General features: G+C 42.5%; 1 protein-coding gene across 4 annotated transcripts in view; it reads right to left on the bottom strand.

The window, feature by feature from the left end:
• Positions 1-4441: 4441 nt before the first annotated feature.
• cog7 (component of oligomeric golgi complex 7) overlaps positions 4442-15288 on the bottom strand; it is a 68033-nt gene continuing 57186 nt past the window's right edge. For all 4 annotated transcript variants that reach the window (XM_072268472.1, XM_072268471.1, XM_072268473.1 and 1 more), the window contains 2 exons: positions 12129-12272; positions 4442-11420 (listed from right to left, as the gene is read on the bottom strand). In XM_072268472.1, coding sequence (XP_072124573.1) covers positions 11254-11420; positions 12129-12272 — 311 coding nt within the window. In that variant the 3' untranslated portion in view covers positions 4442-11253. The remainder of the gene's footprint in view (positions 11421-12128; positions 12273-15288) is intronic.

Genomic DNA, 15288 nt, shown 5'->3' with positions numbered 1-15288 from the left:
GAATCTGTGGAATTTGTTGCCACATGCAGCTGTGGAGGCCAGGTCATTGGGTGTATTTAAGGCAGAGGTTGATAGGTTCTTGACTGGACATGGCATCACAGGTTATGGAGAGAAGGCTAGGAACTGGGGTTGAGGAGGAGACAGAAAAAAAGGATCAGCCATGATCGAATGGCGGAGCAGATTTGATGGGCCAGATGGCCTAATTCTGCTCCTATGTCTTATGGTCTTAATCAGCCGCTGTAAAATGTCCCTAATGTGTGAGAGGTATAAATTAGAGGAGAAATGGGGAATGGAGAGAAAATATGGGACTAGTTTAGGATTATTTTAAATAAATGACTGATGAGGACATGGGCATATTTCTTTGCTGTGCAACTCTATGACAATTTCCCTACAATATTAAGTTATGGTGTAGTCAGAAATAACATATTAACTTTAATCCAGTGATTACAGAGAACCACTGTTCAGCATAGTGCACGTGTCTGGACTTATGCTCCTGTACACTGCAGCATGGTAGTATAGAAGTTGTGGTCACATTGATCTCATGTGACCTCTTTAGATGCCCTCAAAATGGCCAGGTACACTTACATCAGCACAGCAAGCAGCCCTATTCATTTCAAAAGAGTTGTCAATTTACCCTAAAGAGCAAAGTGAAGTGAAATGGTTGCATTTCTTTATTTAATTAAATGGAATGCGTTTTCTAAACTAAAAAAGTGATTGAAAGGCGTCATTGTTCAGAGGGACTTGGCTCTCAAAGCTTTGGATATAGGATTTAGCTAGGTTGTGTTTGCTGAAGGTTATAATTTGTGAGTTGACACCAAGGAAAACGTGTCTGGAAAGCAGCACAACACTCCTGACAGGTCATCCAGTGGTCTTCAGGACAGCAATGCTACCAACACCATTTTGGGACAGTCATATCTTATGAGGATAGGTTCAGTGAGGTAGGGCTTTTCTCATTGGAGAGAAGGAAGATGAGAAGTGACTTGATAGAGGTGTACAAAACAATAACAGGCACAGATAGAATGAACAGCCAGCACCATTTTTCCAGTGTGGAAATGGCTAATACAAGGGGACACATCTTTTAAGTTGTTTGGCAGTAAAGCATAGGAGGATGTCAGAGGTTGGCCTTTTACACAAGTAGCAGGGGCATGGGACGTGCTGCCGGGGTGGTGTTAGGGGCATGGGACGTGCTGCCGGGGTGGTGCCAGGGGCATGGGACGGACTGTCGGGGTGGTGCCAGGGCATGGGATGCGCTGCCGGGGTGGTGCCAGGGGCATGGGATGCACTGTTGGGGTGGTGCCAGGGGCATGGGATGCGCTGCCGGGGTGGTGCCAGGGGCATGGGACGGACTGCTGGGGTGGTGCCAGGGGCATGGGACGGACTGCCGGGGTGGTGCCAAGGGCATGGGACGGACTGCCGGGGTGGTGCCAGGGGCATGGGACGGACTGCCGGGGTGGTGCCAGGGGCATGGGATGCGCTGCCGGGGTGGTGCCAGGGGCATGGGATGCACTGTTGGGGTGGTGCCAAGGGCATGGGACGGACTGCCGGGGTGGTGCCAAGGGCATGGGATGCGCTGCTGGGGTGGTGCCAAGGGCATGGGATGCGCTGCTGGGGTGGTGCCAGGGGCATGGGACGGACTGCCGGGGTGGTGCCAGGGGCATGGGATGCGCTGCCAGGGTGGTGCCAGGGGCATGGGACTGACTGCTGGGGTGGTGCCAGGGGCATGGGATGCGCTGCCGGGGACAGATACATTAGGGACATTTAATAAACTCTTAGTTAGGCACAAGTATGAAAGAAAAATGGAAGGCTATGTAAGAGAGAAGAGTGAAATTGATCTCGGAGTAGGTTAAAGGGTCAGTACATCATCAAAGGCCAAAGGGCCTGTAGTGTGCTGTATTGTTCTCTGTTAATCCAAAATGTGGCTGTATTTGCTTGGAGTTATTAATCCAGACTACTGGAGATCACCTCCCCACTCCTCTCCTACACAATTAAAGATCTCTTAAATGATTAAACCAGTTTAATTGAACAGAAAAAACTTCTAGCACTGGAAAATGTGCAATCCCAAACAGTCCTTATGGCTTCCTTAGTGTGTAACTGCCTCAGGTACTTAGCTTCAGTAATAACTCCTGTTGAAGAGTCTTGGCCTGAAATGTCAACTGTTTATTCCCCTCTATAGATGCTGCCTGACCTGCTCAGTTCCTCCAGCACTTTGTGTGTGTTGCTTAGCTTTAGTATGCAGACACAAGCTGTTATAACATAGAACATAGACATCTAAAGCACATTACAGGCCTTTCGGCCCACAATGTTGTGCCAACTATGTAACCTACTGTAGAAACTGCCTAGAATTTCCCTACCGCATAGCCGTCTATTTTTCTAAGCTCCATGTACCTATTTAAGGGTCTCTTAAAAGACCCTATTGTATCTGCCTCTACCACCTTCATTGGCAGTGCATTCCACGCACCCACCACTCTGTGTGAAAAATGTAGCCCTGACATCCCCTCTGTACATAATTCCAAGCACCTTAAAACCACGTCCCCTCATGTTAGCCATTTCAGTCCTGGGAAAAGCCTCTGGCTATCCACACGATCGATTACCTACTCTACTTGTCTCAATATTTCTAGTTCACTCACTAAGGTACTGAAGAGTAACTCGTAATTTAAATGAACAAAAGAACCTACAGAAAGACAAGCAGCATTTCTTCAAATGAGTTTCTCTCTGTAAGCAGAGCAGTTCTCCCAATTTCATCCTGAAACACTTATAACAATGCCCAGAGCAGCTGGTTGTTTGCTACAGTTCTCAAATGGTACATAATCCTACAATACATAACACACACTGGGTAACACTGGTAGGATGCCCTTATAAAATCGACTACACTTCCAGACCACTCCCATAATTTATTTGACTATAAAGCTGAGCAACAATAAGCTTAGAACGTGCTTGGAAAATGAGAATGGGCAGAAATTGCACATAAAACTCCGTACGGTGTCTCACGTGGGAACCCAGATCTCCTTCTACCTTCCCGGCCCCCCCTTTTCTCAAGTTATTTAAATGTTATTGGAGCCTCTTTGCATGTTCTTCACAGTTCACACTCTCCCATCATTGTGTCAATTAGACTTGAAGGTAATTAGTTCCCTCACTCAAAACAGTAATATGTATTGCTTATTGCTGGGGCCCAAGCACTGATCCCTGAAAACAGCACCACCCACTCTTCTCCCCAATTCTAGGCAATGCCTGCTACCTGAAAAAGGCCCATTAATTTTGTTTCCTCCCAACTATTCTCAATCCATTCCAGTATATTATCTTTAATCCCATGTATTTTAATTTTACACAATAACCACATCTGTGCTACCTTATCAAACCCCCCCCAAAGCCCAGATACATAACTATAAACTCATAATCTATCAGTCTAGTTAATCCTTTTTATTTCAAACCACTTTATAATTCCTGATGTTTGCTACTTAGCCTCACTTGATAAAGGCTTGTTAAAATGAAGAGGCACTGATTGCTCTGAAACCTTTTTTAAAGATCCAGGACAATCAGTGCCTCTTCATTTTAACAAAAAATTACCAATCCTTGACTTATGGATTTTGAGACATGGTTTATAAATTCTGAGCCTGATATGCTCCAGAAACATGAGGTAGTCATTAAGAATGCTTTTCACAGCTTTACCTATTCAATGTGACTACAGCCACTCCTTTTGAACCAGTAGTCACCCTACTGGTGCCCTGTCATGTGCAGTTGTTAATACTTCCATCCCTGAATCATTGTTATGGGTTTCAGACCAACCTCAAACAAGAGAAAATCTGCAGGTGCTGGAAGTCCAAGCAACACACACAAAATGCTGGAGGAACTCAGCAGGCTAGGCAGCATCTATGGAAAAAAGTACAGTCGGCATTCCAAAGGAAATTAGAAGTAATATCACAAGATGATTTGGCCAGCATGACATTACAGGTAGTGGGAGTTTGCTATGTCTAAACTAGCAGTTGCATTTCTGTATCAAACACATTTCGGAATTATACACATAGCTACAATCTTCCTTTTATCGTGTTAAACAGGCACCTCACTATAAATGCTGAATCAGATGGGAGTCTCAAAAGAAGCTTTGGGCAATGGCTTTCTGTAAAAAGCATTAACTGCATCACAAAGACTCACCATTGTCGGTGCCTTTACAATGACTTAATCTAAGGGCTCCCACCCTGCAATTACTTCAAACTTTATGGAAATGAGCTAAGTCTTTGACCATCTATTGCCTTTGTGGCCCTGCCAGAATTCACTGGATCAGCCTAGTTGAAGCCAGCACTTTGAATCCCAAGAGGTAATTCTTCTTCCATCACACTTGTCAAGATCTTGCTGTGGAAGCAGTCAATCACATTAACAGATTTTGGTCTCGCAGTAAATGAGTCATGAAAATATTTTCATTTGAAAGTTCAAATTGATTTAAACTGAGGCCACATGTTTCTCAGTTAATGCATAAAGCAATAGGAATTTTTATCTGCCATCTAATAAAATCAAAAAAGTACAAATTGTTTTACAGCCAGGCACTGTGCTGCATTTTTGAACTTGCAATCCATCAAAAATTTACTTCTGTAAACAATCCCTGTGATGCTTTTCAGTTTTGTACAAGTAAACTTCAATCAATATTAATTAAAGTATAAATTACAGAATTATTGATCTGTTATCAGTTACAGATTTAAAGATTGCAATAAAGCCTGTGCTTGTAGAGAGTAACAATCGACATCAACATATCACAAGCACATTTGAACAAATACTTTTGAACTACTATACAATCTTCTACAGTTTTTTCTTGAGGTCTTTAACAGTTTTACACATACATATGGGGTGCCACAGTAGTGGAGTTATCATACTGGACCAGTGACCTGGAACCAGTTCAAATCATTCCATGTAACATCAAGAAGCTGAATGAGAACGGTGGAGATAGGAAGGACTATGGGATTAAACAATACTCCATCTGAACTGCTAAAGACCTACTCTCTAGAACAAGCTGTATCTCTAACCATACTCTTCCAATATGGTTACAACACCAAGCATCTGCACAACAATGTGGAACATTGCCAAAGAATGTTCTGTTCACAAAAAGCAAAGTAAATCCAGTCCAGTTAATTATTACCCAACCAGTCTACTCTCGATCATCAGACAGCATCTGACCAAATGCACCATCAGAAAACTCTGGCAAAACTGACGTCAATGGGCCTCAAGGTGAAAACACTCAAGTGACTGAGGTCATACTTTGTGAAAAGGAAGATAGTTATGGTTGCTGGAGATGAATTAAGCCCCAGGAGAGCATCTCTCAAATCTGCAATCAGCACTACCTAGAAGGACAAGCGTTTCAGGTGCTTGGGATCCCTGCTGCCTACATGTTCCCACACTAATAACACCATTTTAACCTTTCCTTCATTGTCACTGAGTTTAAATCTGGAAACTCCCTGCCCAGCAGCACCGTGGAACAACCTTTATCAGGATTGCAATGGATCAAGGAGGTAGCTAGCCATCAAATTCTCACTGAAAATTAGAGCTTGTCAATTAATGTCGATATTCCCAGTAACTCCCAGATCCTAACAAGCTTAAATAAAATAACTTCCAGCAAAACACAGCAAAGGTTAAATACAGAGTAAAGCTACATTGTCCCAGCACTCTGGAACAGGTACAGCCCAAGTGAGTTACAGTTAGAGTCTGGAAAGTGGCCTAGCAAGTCTTTCATTTACAATGAATCACCTCCTATGCTATGGCTGAATTAAATGTTTTAAAGGACTACAGCACAGGATAGTAATTTGACTCTTACTTCAAACTGAATCAGGTTTGGTACTGTTTAAACCATATCTGCAAATTTGGTGTTATTGTTGTATGTTTCAGACAAAGCATTACAACATACTTCCTATGCTGACAGTATCAGGCAATTGTTCAACCTGCTTTAAGGTAGCAATACATCCTTTCTGCCCTGAGGTTAAAAGGACCACCCAAAGCAAACCCACTTGACTCCAGTGACTGAGCCTCACTAAGGAGTTGAGTGAGAGCAGGTTTGACCTGGATCAAGCTAGTTGGCACTCAGGCAACAAAGCTCTTGCAGGAGGTCTGGGATTTCTGCACCTGTGAACTCAAGTTGAAGCAATGAATGGAGACTAAACCTAGAATTATCCCCTCCAGTCAATTCCAGTTGATACATCAAACTCCCAGCCTGTACAACTCCAATAACTCTGCACTGTTCTCAACTGGGGTTCAAGACAAAAAGGCAACAGGTATTTAAGGCTTCTCCTAAGAAGTCGGTTGGTGATGAGAGAAAGCAGATAATTGACAGTAAAGAGCTAAGGGTATTGAACTTCTCGGTCCTGTGTTCTAAGTTGCATTGTCTAAATGAATGATCAAAACAAATACCACAGTAAGATTCAAAATGAAGCCAGATAACATTTGCAGGGGAAACATTTCAAGGGTGGGGGGAATAAGCAGAGAAGTGGTACTGTTCAGACATTCTGATTATACAGACTGCACACATATAAGGAGCAAATGGCCTTGTGCTCATTCCAATCCATATGGGGTATTGACAAAATAGTATTTATTAGTTACCAAAGGTGATAGTGGCTTAGTGAAGTGGAGCTGCAGCATACAGACCACATTTGGTGTTAACTGGCTCCAATTTAGGCAACTCAGCCAGATTGTAGATCATGACTCTCATCAAGGTGTGCTGGAATGTTTATGCACGACGATGTTTGATAATGACATGATCATGCACTGGTTACAATTCATATTCAGCTGCACATCTTTCTCACTTCGACTAAGGTCCGAATCATGCCTTTGTGATGAGAAAGAAAATTAATTCAAGGTTAAAAGTTACAGGTACAAAAATATAAATGTTGTCCCTGTTTCTTCTAATAGCTCAGACTAGTTAGTCCTACTTTCCTAAAGTTCTACTCAGCAGAAAGAATGTTCTCTCAACAACACACCCAGTCCGTGATGGACACAGACATCTAACACTAACAAGCAGATCTAATGCATTTTATACCATCCTGACAAGCTACCCCACTTGAGTAAAGATCTCTTTATACTATCCAAGTAGATAATCCCAAAGCAGATATAACACAAGGTATTTACATAGTAAAGTTTCTTCTGCACTGTGCCTTCAAATGTACCCAGAATATGTACAACACAGTAAGACAGAGTAAAAGCCACTGACGTTGTTCCATAAAATGAACCAGGGTTCGATGTGGAGGAAAACATTCTATAATCATCCCATTAATTGTTGAGCTGGAAGCAACACAAGAGGCACAAAAGGTAATGACTGTACAAATTGGCTGTTGTTTTTCAAGCCCTAGTGATTACGTTCCGGTGAATGGCCTTCATTGGAAAATTAACTGGGTACTGCATGTGCTTTCACAATAGTACATCTGATGTTTTCCAGTGTAAAAAAAATGCTACTAAAGACATCACTATTTTCATCTCATTTATACCTACATAAATTGGAGTTTTTTTGATTAAATCTTTACTGAATGGTCACAGTGCAAGTGGGAGTGCTAGATTCTCGCGTTTATCGTAATTTAAAAGGTCACGCCAGGACTCTGTCTTTGTGGAGTTTGCACATTCTCCGGTGACCGTGTGAGTTTGCTCTGACATCTCAAAGATGTGTGGGTTGGTAGTTTAATTGTCCACTGTAAATTGCCTCTAACATGTAAGTGAGTGGTGGAATTTAGGGAGAGTTGACAAAAAATATGAGGAGAAAAAAAAGGATTAGAGTAGGGTCTGTGTAAACAGATGGTTGATGGTTGGTGCAGACTCAGTGGGTTGAACAGATTACTTGTGCGGAGTTTCTTTCTATGACTATCTCCATTTTACTGCTTACCACTATTTCTGAGGCAATCCGGAAAGGATTTTAGCTATTTAGATTCTGAAGATCAGATGGCATCTCAGGCACTTGAATTCCTTGGCACAACTGGCTTCCTACTAGTTTGGAGTCACTGACTGCATACACGTACCCATGATGGTTAATACTAATAATCTGGACCTTTCCTCCAAAAGGCTCCTTCTATTTTTGAGGGGAGGTGGTTGTAAATCATAAAAAAAATCCTCATGGTGAATGCCATATTTCTGGGAACACACACAATGGCTTCTTTTGAGGGAGACTGAACTGTCCGCCATTTATCACATCTTATACTGCCCATTGTGGTGGGTTCTGGGTCAGGGGCTACTCTCGACTTCCCTGGCTTCTCACATTAATTCACTTTCCTTCTATAGTGGCTGAGTGCCACACAGTGAGACCCATCATCAGTCCAAGGGTACACGCCCAGTAGGTGCAGAGATGTTATCATGTTGTGCTGTCTGGTCCACAACCTTACCAGTCACAGCCAGAGAAACACACACAAGGATGATGAGGTGAAGCATGAAGAGCAGCTGAAACAAGAGGAGCAGGGAAGACCAATATGGGTGAAAGACCCAGAGAAGCAACAAAAGCCTCATCTCATGGCAGAAGACATCGACTTCCTGGGCCATAAGACACTCCCTCCTAGGGAATCAGATTTCTCAAGCTACTAAATCATAGTCCTCAATACAGTCATATGACCTCCACATCATTACAAACTTAATGCTCACACACTTCAGCAAACTGAGTACCCAAATAACAAGATCTTCCCCTACAGGATGATTTGCACAGCTCATAACATTAATGAATAAATTCATGATCTCTTTACTGAGGTGGCTCACAACTGTTTACACTTACAGTGATCTGGTGCTCACACTGGGGCATTCTCACATTAGGAAATGTACTTTCCCAGTTACATTCAAATGGTACCTTTCAGCACCTGAAGACATTTGCAAGGTGTTTAATAGCAATGAAATACCTTACAAATGTCAAAAAGAAACAGTCTTGTCGCTAACCTAGTCTGCAACCTCAATTAAGCACTTACTCTCTCCACATTCCTGTAAACTGTCCTTACAAACCGTATGTTGGAGCAATTAAACTACCACCCACCATGTTTTTGGGATGTGAGAGGACACCCTTGCGGTTACAGCGGGAGAGTGCAAGCTCCAAACAGGGGAAGTCAGCATTGCACCTGAGTCGCTGGAACTCTGAGGCAGCAGCTCCATTAGCTGTGCCTATGTGCAATGCAGGAAACACCGTGAACAAGTTGTGCACAGCAAAGTCCTGCAAACACAATATAGCACTGGCCAGATCATCAGATTTTGTCTGATAATGAGGAGTTATCAGACAGATTATTAGTAACACTTGTGACCTTGTTGGAATGCAGTGGAATCCTTCATGTCCTGATTCCTGACATGTGGACTATTGGTTTTTGCTCCCACCAATGTGGGAGTTAAATTTAACTCCTCATCCAAAACTTGATACCTCAGCAAGACAATTAAAGTCTCGGCATTAATTGCATACACATTTCCAAGGTGAATTTCTTATGCATTGAGCTATGACTGGTATCCAGTTTATTGTCTTCAGTGTTTTGGGCTTTCTAATCCCATACCTGCGAGATGGAAAGAGCCACATGGTGATGGATCCGAAAATGAAACCACCTTTCACCACATCAAATAGGTGACAAGGCTTTTATCAAATGAGAAGGAAAGCTCTTGTTCCTGCCCTTCCAATGACATTGGCCCCCAGTCTTACCATAAATGGCATCCACATATTTTTTACTTTTTTCAACATTACCATCCTAGTCATGCATTCCAGAAAAGATAAAGGGAAAGAGGTTCACTAGAAGCTCTTTACCTGATGAGTAAACATGGAAAAAGAAGAGCTGAAATGACCGCATGAATTAGAACTGACACAGAAACAACAGACCTTCCTTTCTGAATGGGCTTTTGAACGACTCAGGCACAACTGCTATATATATTGGCTGGAAAAAGGCACACACAATCCTGACAAACCAGCTACCACCATCCCTTCCAGAGATTCCAGAAAAACCTGTGCAAGGAGCTGTCACCAGGAAATTGAAAACGTTTGCAATTATATAATGCCTTTAGCACAGTGAACGGTCCAAAAATGAACTAGTAAGAATTCTAGAGAGGCTTCAGGAGGGAATTCTGCAGTTAAAATATTTCTCCATATATTCTTTGCAAAGACACACAACCTTATAATAAATTAATACATTTTAAACATATTTTCAGGAAAAATGATTTACTTCATTTCTCAATGTCTACAAGATACAATTCATTACCCAATGACTGCAGTCCATGCAGTTCACAGCCTCATTATGCTACTCGCCTGCAATATATCATGCAGGTTTGTCTTCCTACCCTGCGTAGTTTCGGTGAGGTTGTGTACTCTTCCTTCCATTGCTCCGTGGGGCTGTGAGAAGGGCCTCTGGAACTTCTCTTAAATTAATTTGCCATGAGTAAATTGATTCCAGTCGGGAGGACTTTGAAGTCCCACCTGAGAAAGTGTATTCATGAGCTACTTGAAACACGCTCACAGACTTTTTCTTGCCATTTAGTCTCTCAAACGTTTCCTCCACATTCAGTCTCTTCTTGCTGGTTTCTTTAGCATCATTTACAAAGACTTTGGCTCTTTGTGTTACCTTTGAAGGCGCTGCTGTGGCTCATTTTCAGTCATGCAAGCTTAAGAGGCTACCCAGGATCGCTCTGGTGCAGATACTACACTCCCAGGTCGAACAGCCAAGGGCAAATATACCTCCAGCACTGGTTTGGTTCAGGTGTCTACAGATAGTGATCATGGTGCTGTTTAATTTTAACCTCCCTGACCCATTATCAGAACACTTGCAATATTCTAATCACCAATCCTGGCCTTTTCAAATTGTCTGAAGATTGGAGTGTGGAACCCACATCAGATACTCAGTATCAAACAACTCAGCATGAAGGGTCCATTGTACCAGTATAGGGGACTCACAAAATTGGTCTGTAAGCCACCCAGAATGACAGTCTTCCCACATAAGAATGAAACAGATTGTGTTTGTGAATAGTGTTCCCAAAATATCACTAGGGCGTCACAGTAGTGTAGCTTGGGGTGTCCTGGAGTATGGAGTTCAATTCCAGCACCGCTCTGTCAGGGGTCTCTGCACGTCTTCCCCGTGGAATGAGTGGGTTTTCATTGGGTCCTCTGGTTTCCTAACCACAGTCCAAAGACATACCGGGTAGATTAGAAGGTCATTGTAAATTGTCCTGTGATTAGGTTGGGGTTAATTGGGTTTGTTAGGGTTGCTTGGGGCGGCGTGGCTCGAAGGGCCAGAGGGGCCAACTCCACGCTGTGTCACTAATTCAATAAAAATAGAGAATTCTATCTGTTGGTCAGTACTGGATACTCCTCATGGATGTGATTGCACTCGTCATTCTCCGTGGAAGCCCCTTTGTGGCTTGTCTGAATTCTTCGGGCTTTGCTTTCAGAGCCGTTGCAATCTGCTGCAGAGTTCGGGATGGCTGCAGGCCAAGAGCGTCCATTACATTGCTGAGGTAATCTGGGAATAGGAAGGTATACATACAGGAAGATTGATTACAGAGCTGTTCATATACTCTGTGCACAAAGTGCAGTGCAACATCAAGGCAGAAAAGATCTGAATGAAGACTCAAAGTCACATTAGCTTTGGAATTCTAAAGCTTCTGGGAGACTGGAGGATGAGCCACAAGATAACAAAGTTCACAAATGGGCAGCATGGTTGTGCAGTGGTTAGCACAATGCTTTACGGTACAGGAGATCCGGCTTCAATCCCCACCGCTGCCTGCAAGGAGTTTGTACCCGAGTGGGTTTCCTCCGGGTGCTCCGGTTTCCTCCCACAGTCCAAAGACGTACCGGTTGGTAGGTTAATTAATCATTGTAAATTGTCCCCTGATTAGACTAGGATTAAATTAGGGGATTGCTGGGCAGCTGTCTTGAAGGGCCAGAAGGGCCTGTTCTGCACAGTATCTCAATAAAATAACATTTTAAAATTATAAACCTGATTCTAAGCTCAATAGTTGAGTTTGGGGTATACCATTACAGTGAGAGCATAAGATAGAATACTTAAATGCTAGAAGAAATAAGAAATGAAAGCTTAGAAAAACTTTCCTATTCAGAATGAATTCTTGGAAGACCCAGCACAAGGCACGAGGGCCAAGTGGCCAGCTGTGTGCTATAATAACTTAATGAATACAACAGAGATGCTTCTCCTTGTTTACATGACTCTCACCAATGTCTGTGATGAGTTGCTTGGTTGCGTGGGGTGTAAGCTCCGAGATCTGCAGAATGGATTCACAGTAAGTATGCATTGTTGCCCTGGCAATGGAGCCCAGCCAGTAATCAGCCATGTTGTCTAGTTCTGGCACCTCATCTCCTAGGAGAGAGTTGAAGCACATAAATTGAGCAAACAGACACATTTCATCAGTAAATGAACAACAGAAAGCTCCCATGAAAGTATTAGTGTTTTCAATCTATTTTGCAAATTAGTCTGAATCCCAAACTACTGGCAACCTCATCTTACCCTTTCACCCACCGCTCTGCAAACACAAATAATCCCATTGGTCCTACTGACACCACACACCAATTTCAGCTTATCCAGATTCCAATTTTACAGAAGGGTCCACCTCATGACTCTTAACACTGACCTGCACAGGCTTCTCCTTCAAAGCACTGAGCTACACTGACTCTAATATGAAGTCAAAGACTGAGAACAGCACACATTCTATTACACCGAAGGGCTCACTTCACAGACCAGAGCTGGTTTCCCATGCACTCAACATTACTGACACTGCCCACCTGCTCACACACACTGCCTGACAAACACCAGGTCTCAGCTGCTCACACACTGACTAACAATGGGTCCTCACACACCAGTACTGGTTCCCTGCTCCTCACACTGGCCAACATTAACAGCCTCTTATTAGTGACTAACCCTTGCCAGTGATTACCATTGCCACAATGCTATCCTCAATGATTTAAATTAGATCCCAACTCACCTCATTGACCTATTCACTTTCAATACCATCCTCCCTGACTCTCTCACCCACTGTGGCTTACTTCTCTAAATAAAGACATTTGTTCTTCCTATAATCTACTCATGTACCTTGGCAACCTTCACACTTCTGTTGGCTGCACTGATCTAATTGGATTATCTTCTGTTTATACATCTACATTTGCAGTATCTATCATCTCACAGAACTACATTGTTTTTTCTCCCACCTCTCGATTTAAAACTGTCTCCTGACTCACATACGTTAGGTACTCTCTTACTCCATCGACCAATAATGTCTCTTTCTAATCCATTCCCACAGACCAGCATTGACCTCCCTCACCGTGATGATTTTCAATGTCATACCAATCAAAACCAGCTCACTTCTCTCCACCAGATTAGACTACTGCGCTAAATCACCTACATTCCCCGTCCACACACCTCCTCGCTGATCTACAACAGCTCTCACTACACTGGTCACTGTCCACAGGGTATTCTGACTGTGGCCCAACCAATGTTTGATAATATCATACCAAGTCCTCCCTGTTCTTATACCCCATGTCCCAGCAAATAAAGATGAGCATTCCATATGCCTTTTTCACCATCCTCTCCATCTGTGCTACAATTTCAGGATTCTTGGTCTTTACAGTAAATTTCTTTGTTCCACAATACTTATCATTCATGGTATTTGTCCTATCCTTACATAATACATCATCTTACACTTGTCAGAGTTAAAATCTATCTGCCAATGCCCTGCCCATCTTACCAGCAGATTAATATAATTCTGTAGACAGCACTCATCATTATCACCACCATCACTCATTTTTGTATCACCTGTAAACTGGTATTCACATCCAGGTTGTTAATGTTGATCGCAAATAATGATTCCAGCATCAATCTCTGTGATACGCTGCTGGTTACAAACTTCAAAGCACAAAAGCAACCCTCCACTGCCACTCTCTGTTTCCTATTACCAAGCCAATATTGGATCTAGTTTGTCAAGTTGCCTTGGATCCCATAGGCTCTAAATTTTTTTAGACAAGCCTACCACGTGACACCTTGTACTTCAGTAAGACCTTTGACGGTAAGTTACATCAACTGCATTGGACTCATTAAAATATTTAGTTACCTCTTCATAAGACTCAATTAGATCATTCAGACAATCTCCCACCAACAAATCTGTGAATTGTTCCTAGCTAAGCAGAGTCTTTCCAAGTGTGGGTTAAACTTGTTCTAATTATTTTCCGACCACCAACATTAACTGGCCTATAATTACATGGATTATCCCTGTTACCTTCTTGAACATGAAGTACATGCCTATAGAAAGTATTCACCCTCCCTTGGAAGTTTTCATGTTTTGTTGTTTTACAACATTGAATCACAGTGAATTTAATTTGGCTCTTTTGACACTGAACAACAAAGCAAGACTTTCATGTCAAAGTGAAAACAGATCACTACAAAGTGATCTAAATTAATTACAAAACAAAACACCAAATAATTGATTGCATATGTGTAGAAAGACCCCATACATATGTATTCACACCCTTCCCCTTTAATATGATACACCAAATCATCACTGGTGCAGCCATTTGGTTTTAGAAGTCACATAATTAGTTAAATGGAGATCTGTGTTTGGAGACCTGTGTGCAGTCAAGATGTTTCAATTGGTTGTAGTAAAGATAGACCTGTATCTGGAAAGTCCAACTGCTGGTGAGTCAGTATCCTGACAAAAACTACACCATGAAGACAAAAGAACACTCCAAACAACTCCATGAAAAGATTGTTGAAAAGCACAAGTCAGGAGATGGATACAAGAAAATTTCCAAGTCACTGACTATCCCTTGGAATCCCTTTGATTTCCAAGTCAATCATCAGGAAATGGAAAGAATACAGCACAGCTGTAAATCTGCCTAGAGCAGGCTGTTCTCAAAAACTGAGTGACCCTGCAAGTAAGGGACTAGTGAGGGAGGCCATTAGGAGATCTATGACAACTCTGAAGGAGTTACAAGCTTCAGTGCCTAAGATGGGAGAATGGTAAAGAGAAAGCCACTGTTGAAAAAAACTCACATGAAATCTCATAGCATTTTCCAGAAGGCATGTGGGAGCCTCTTAAGTCAGCTGGAAGAAGGTTATATGGTCTGATGAAACCAAAATTGAGCTTTTTGGCCATCAGACTAAACACTGTTTGGCATAAGCCGAACACCACACATCAAAAACATACCACCCCTACCGTGAAGCATGGTGGTGGCTACATCATGCTGCGGGGATGCTTTACTGCAGCAGGCTCTGGAAGTCTTGTGAAGGTAGAGGGTAAAATAAATGCAGGAAAAACTGACGCAGCATGCAAGAGAACTGCCACTTGGGAAATTTGTTTTCCAGCACGACAATGATCCCAAGCACA

The sequence above is a fragment of the Mobula birostris genome, chromosome 9 (assembly GCF_030028105.1).
Source record: "Mobula birostris isolate sMobBir1 chromosome 9, sMobBir1.hap1, whole genome shotgun sequence".
Taxonomy (NCBI): domain Eukaryota; kingdom Metazoa; phylum Chordata; class Chondrichthyes; order Myliobatiformes; family Myliobatidae; genus Mobula; species Mobula birostris.
Note: the sequence above shows the minus strand (reverse complement) of the source record. Positions and strands in the feature narration are given on the sequence as shown.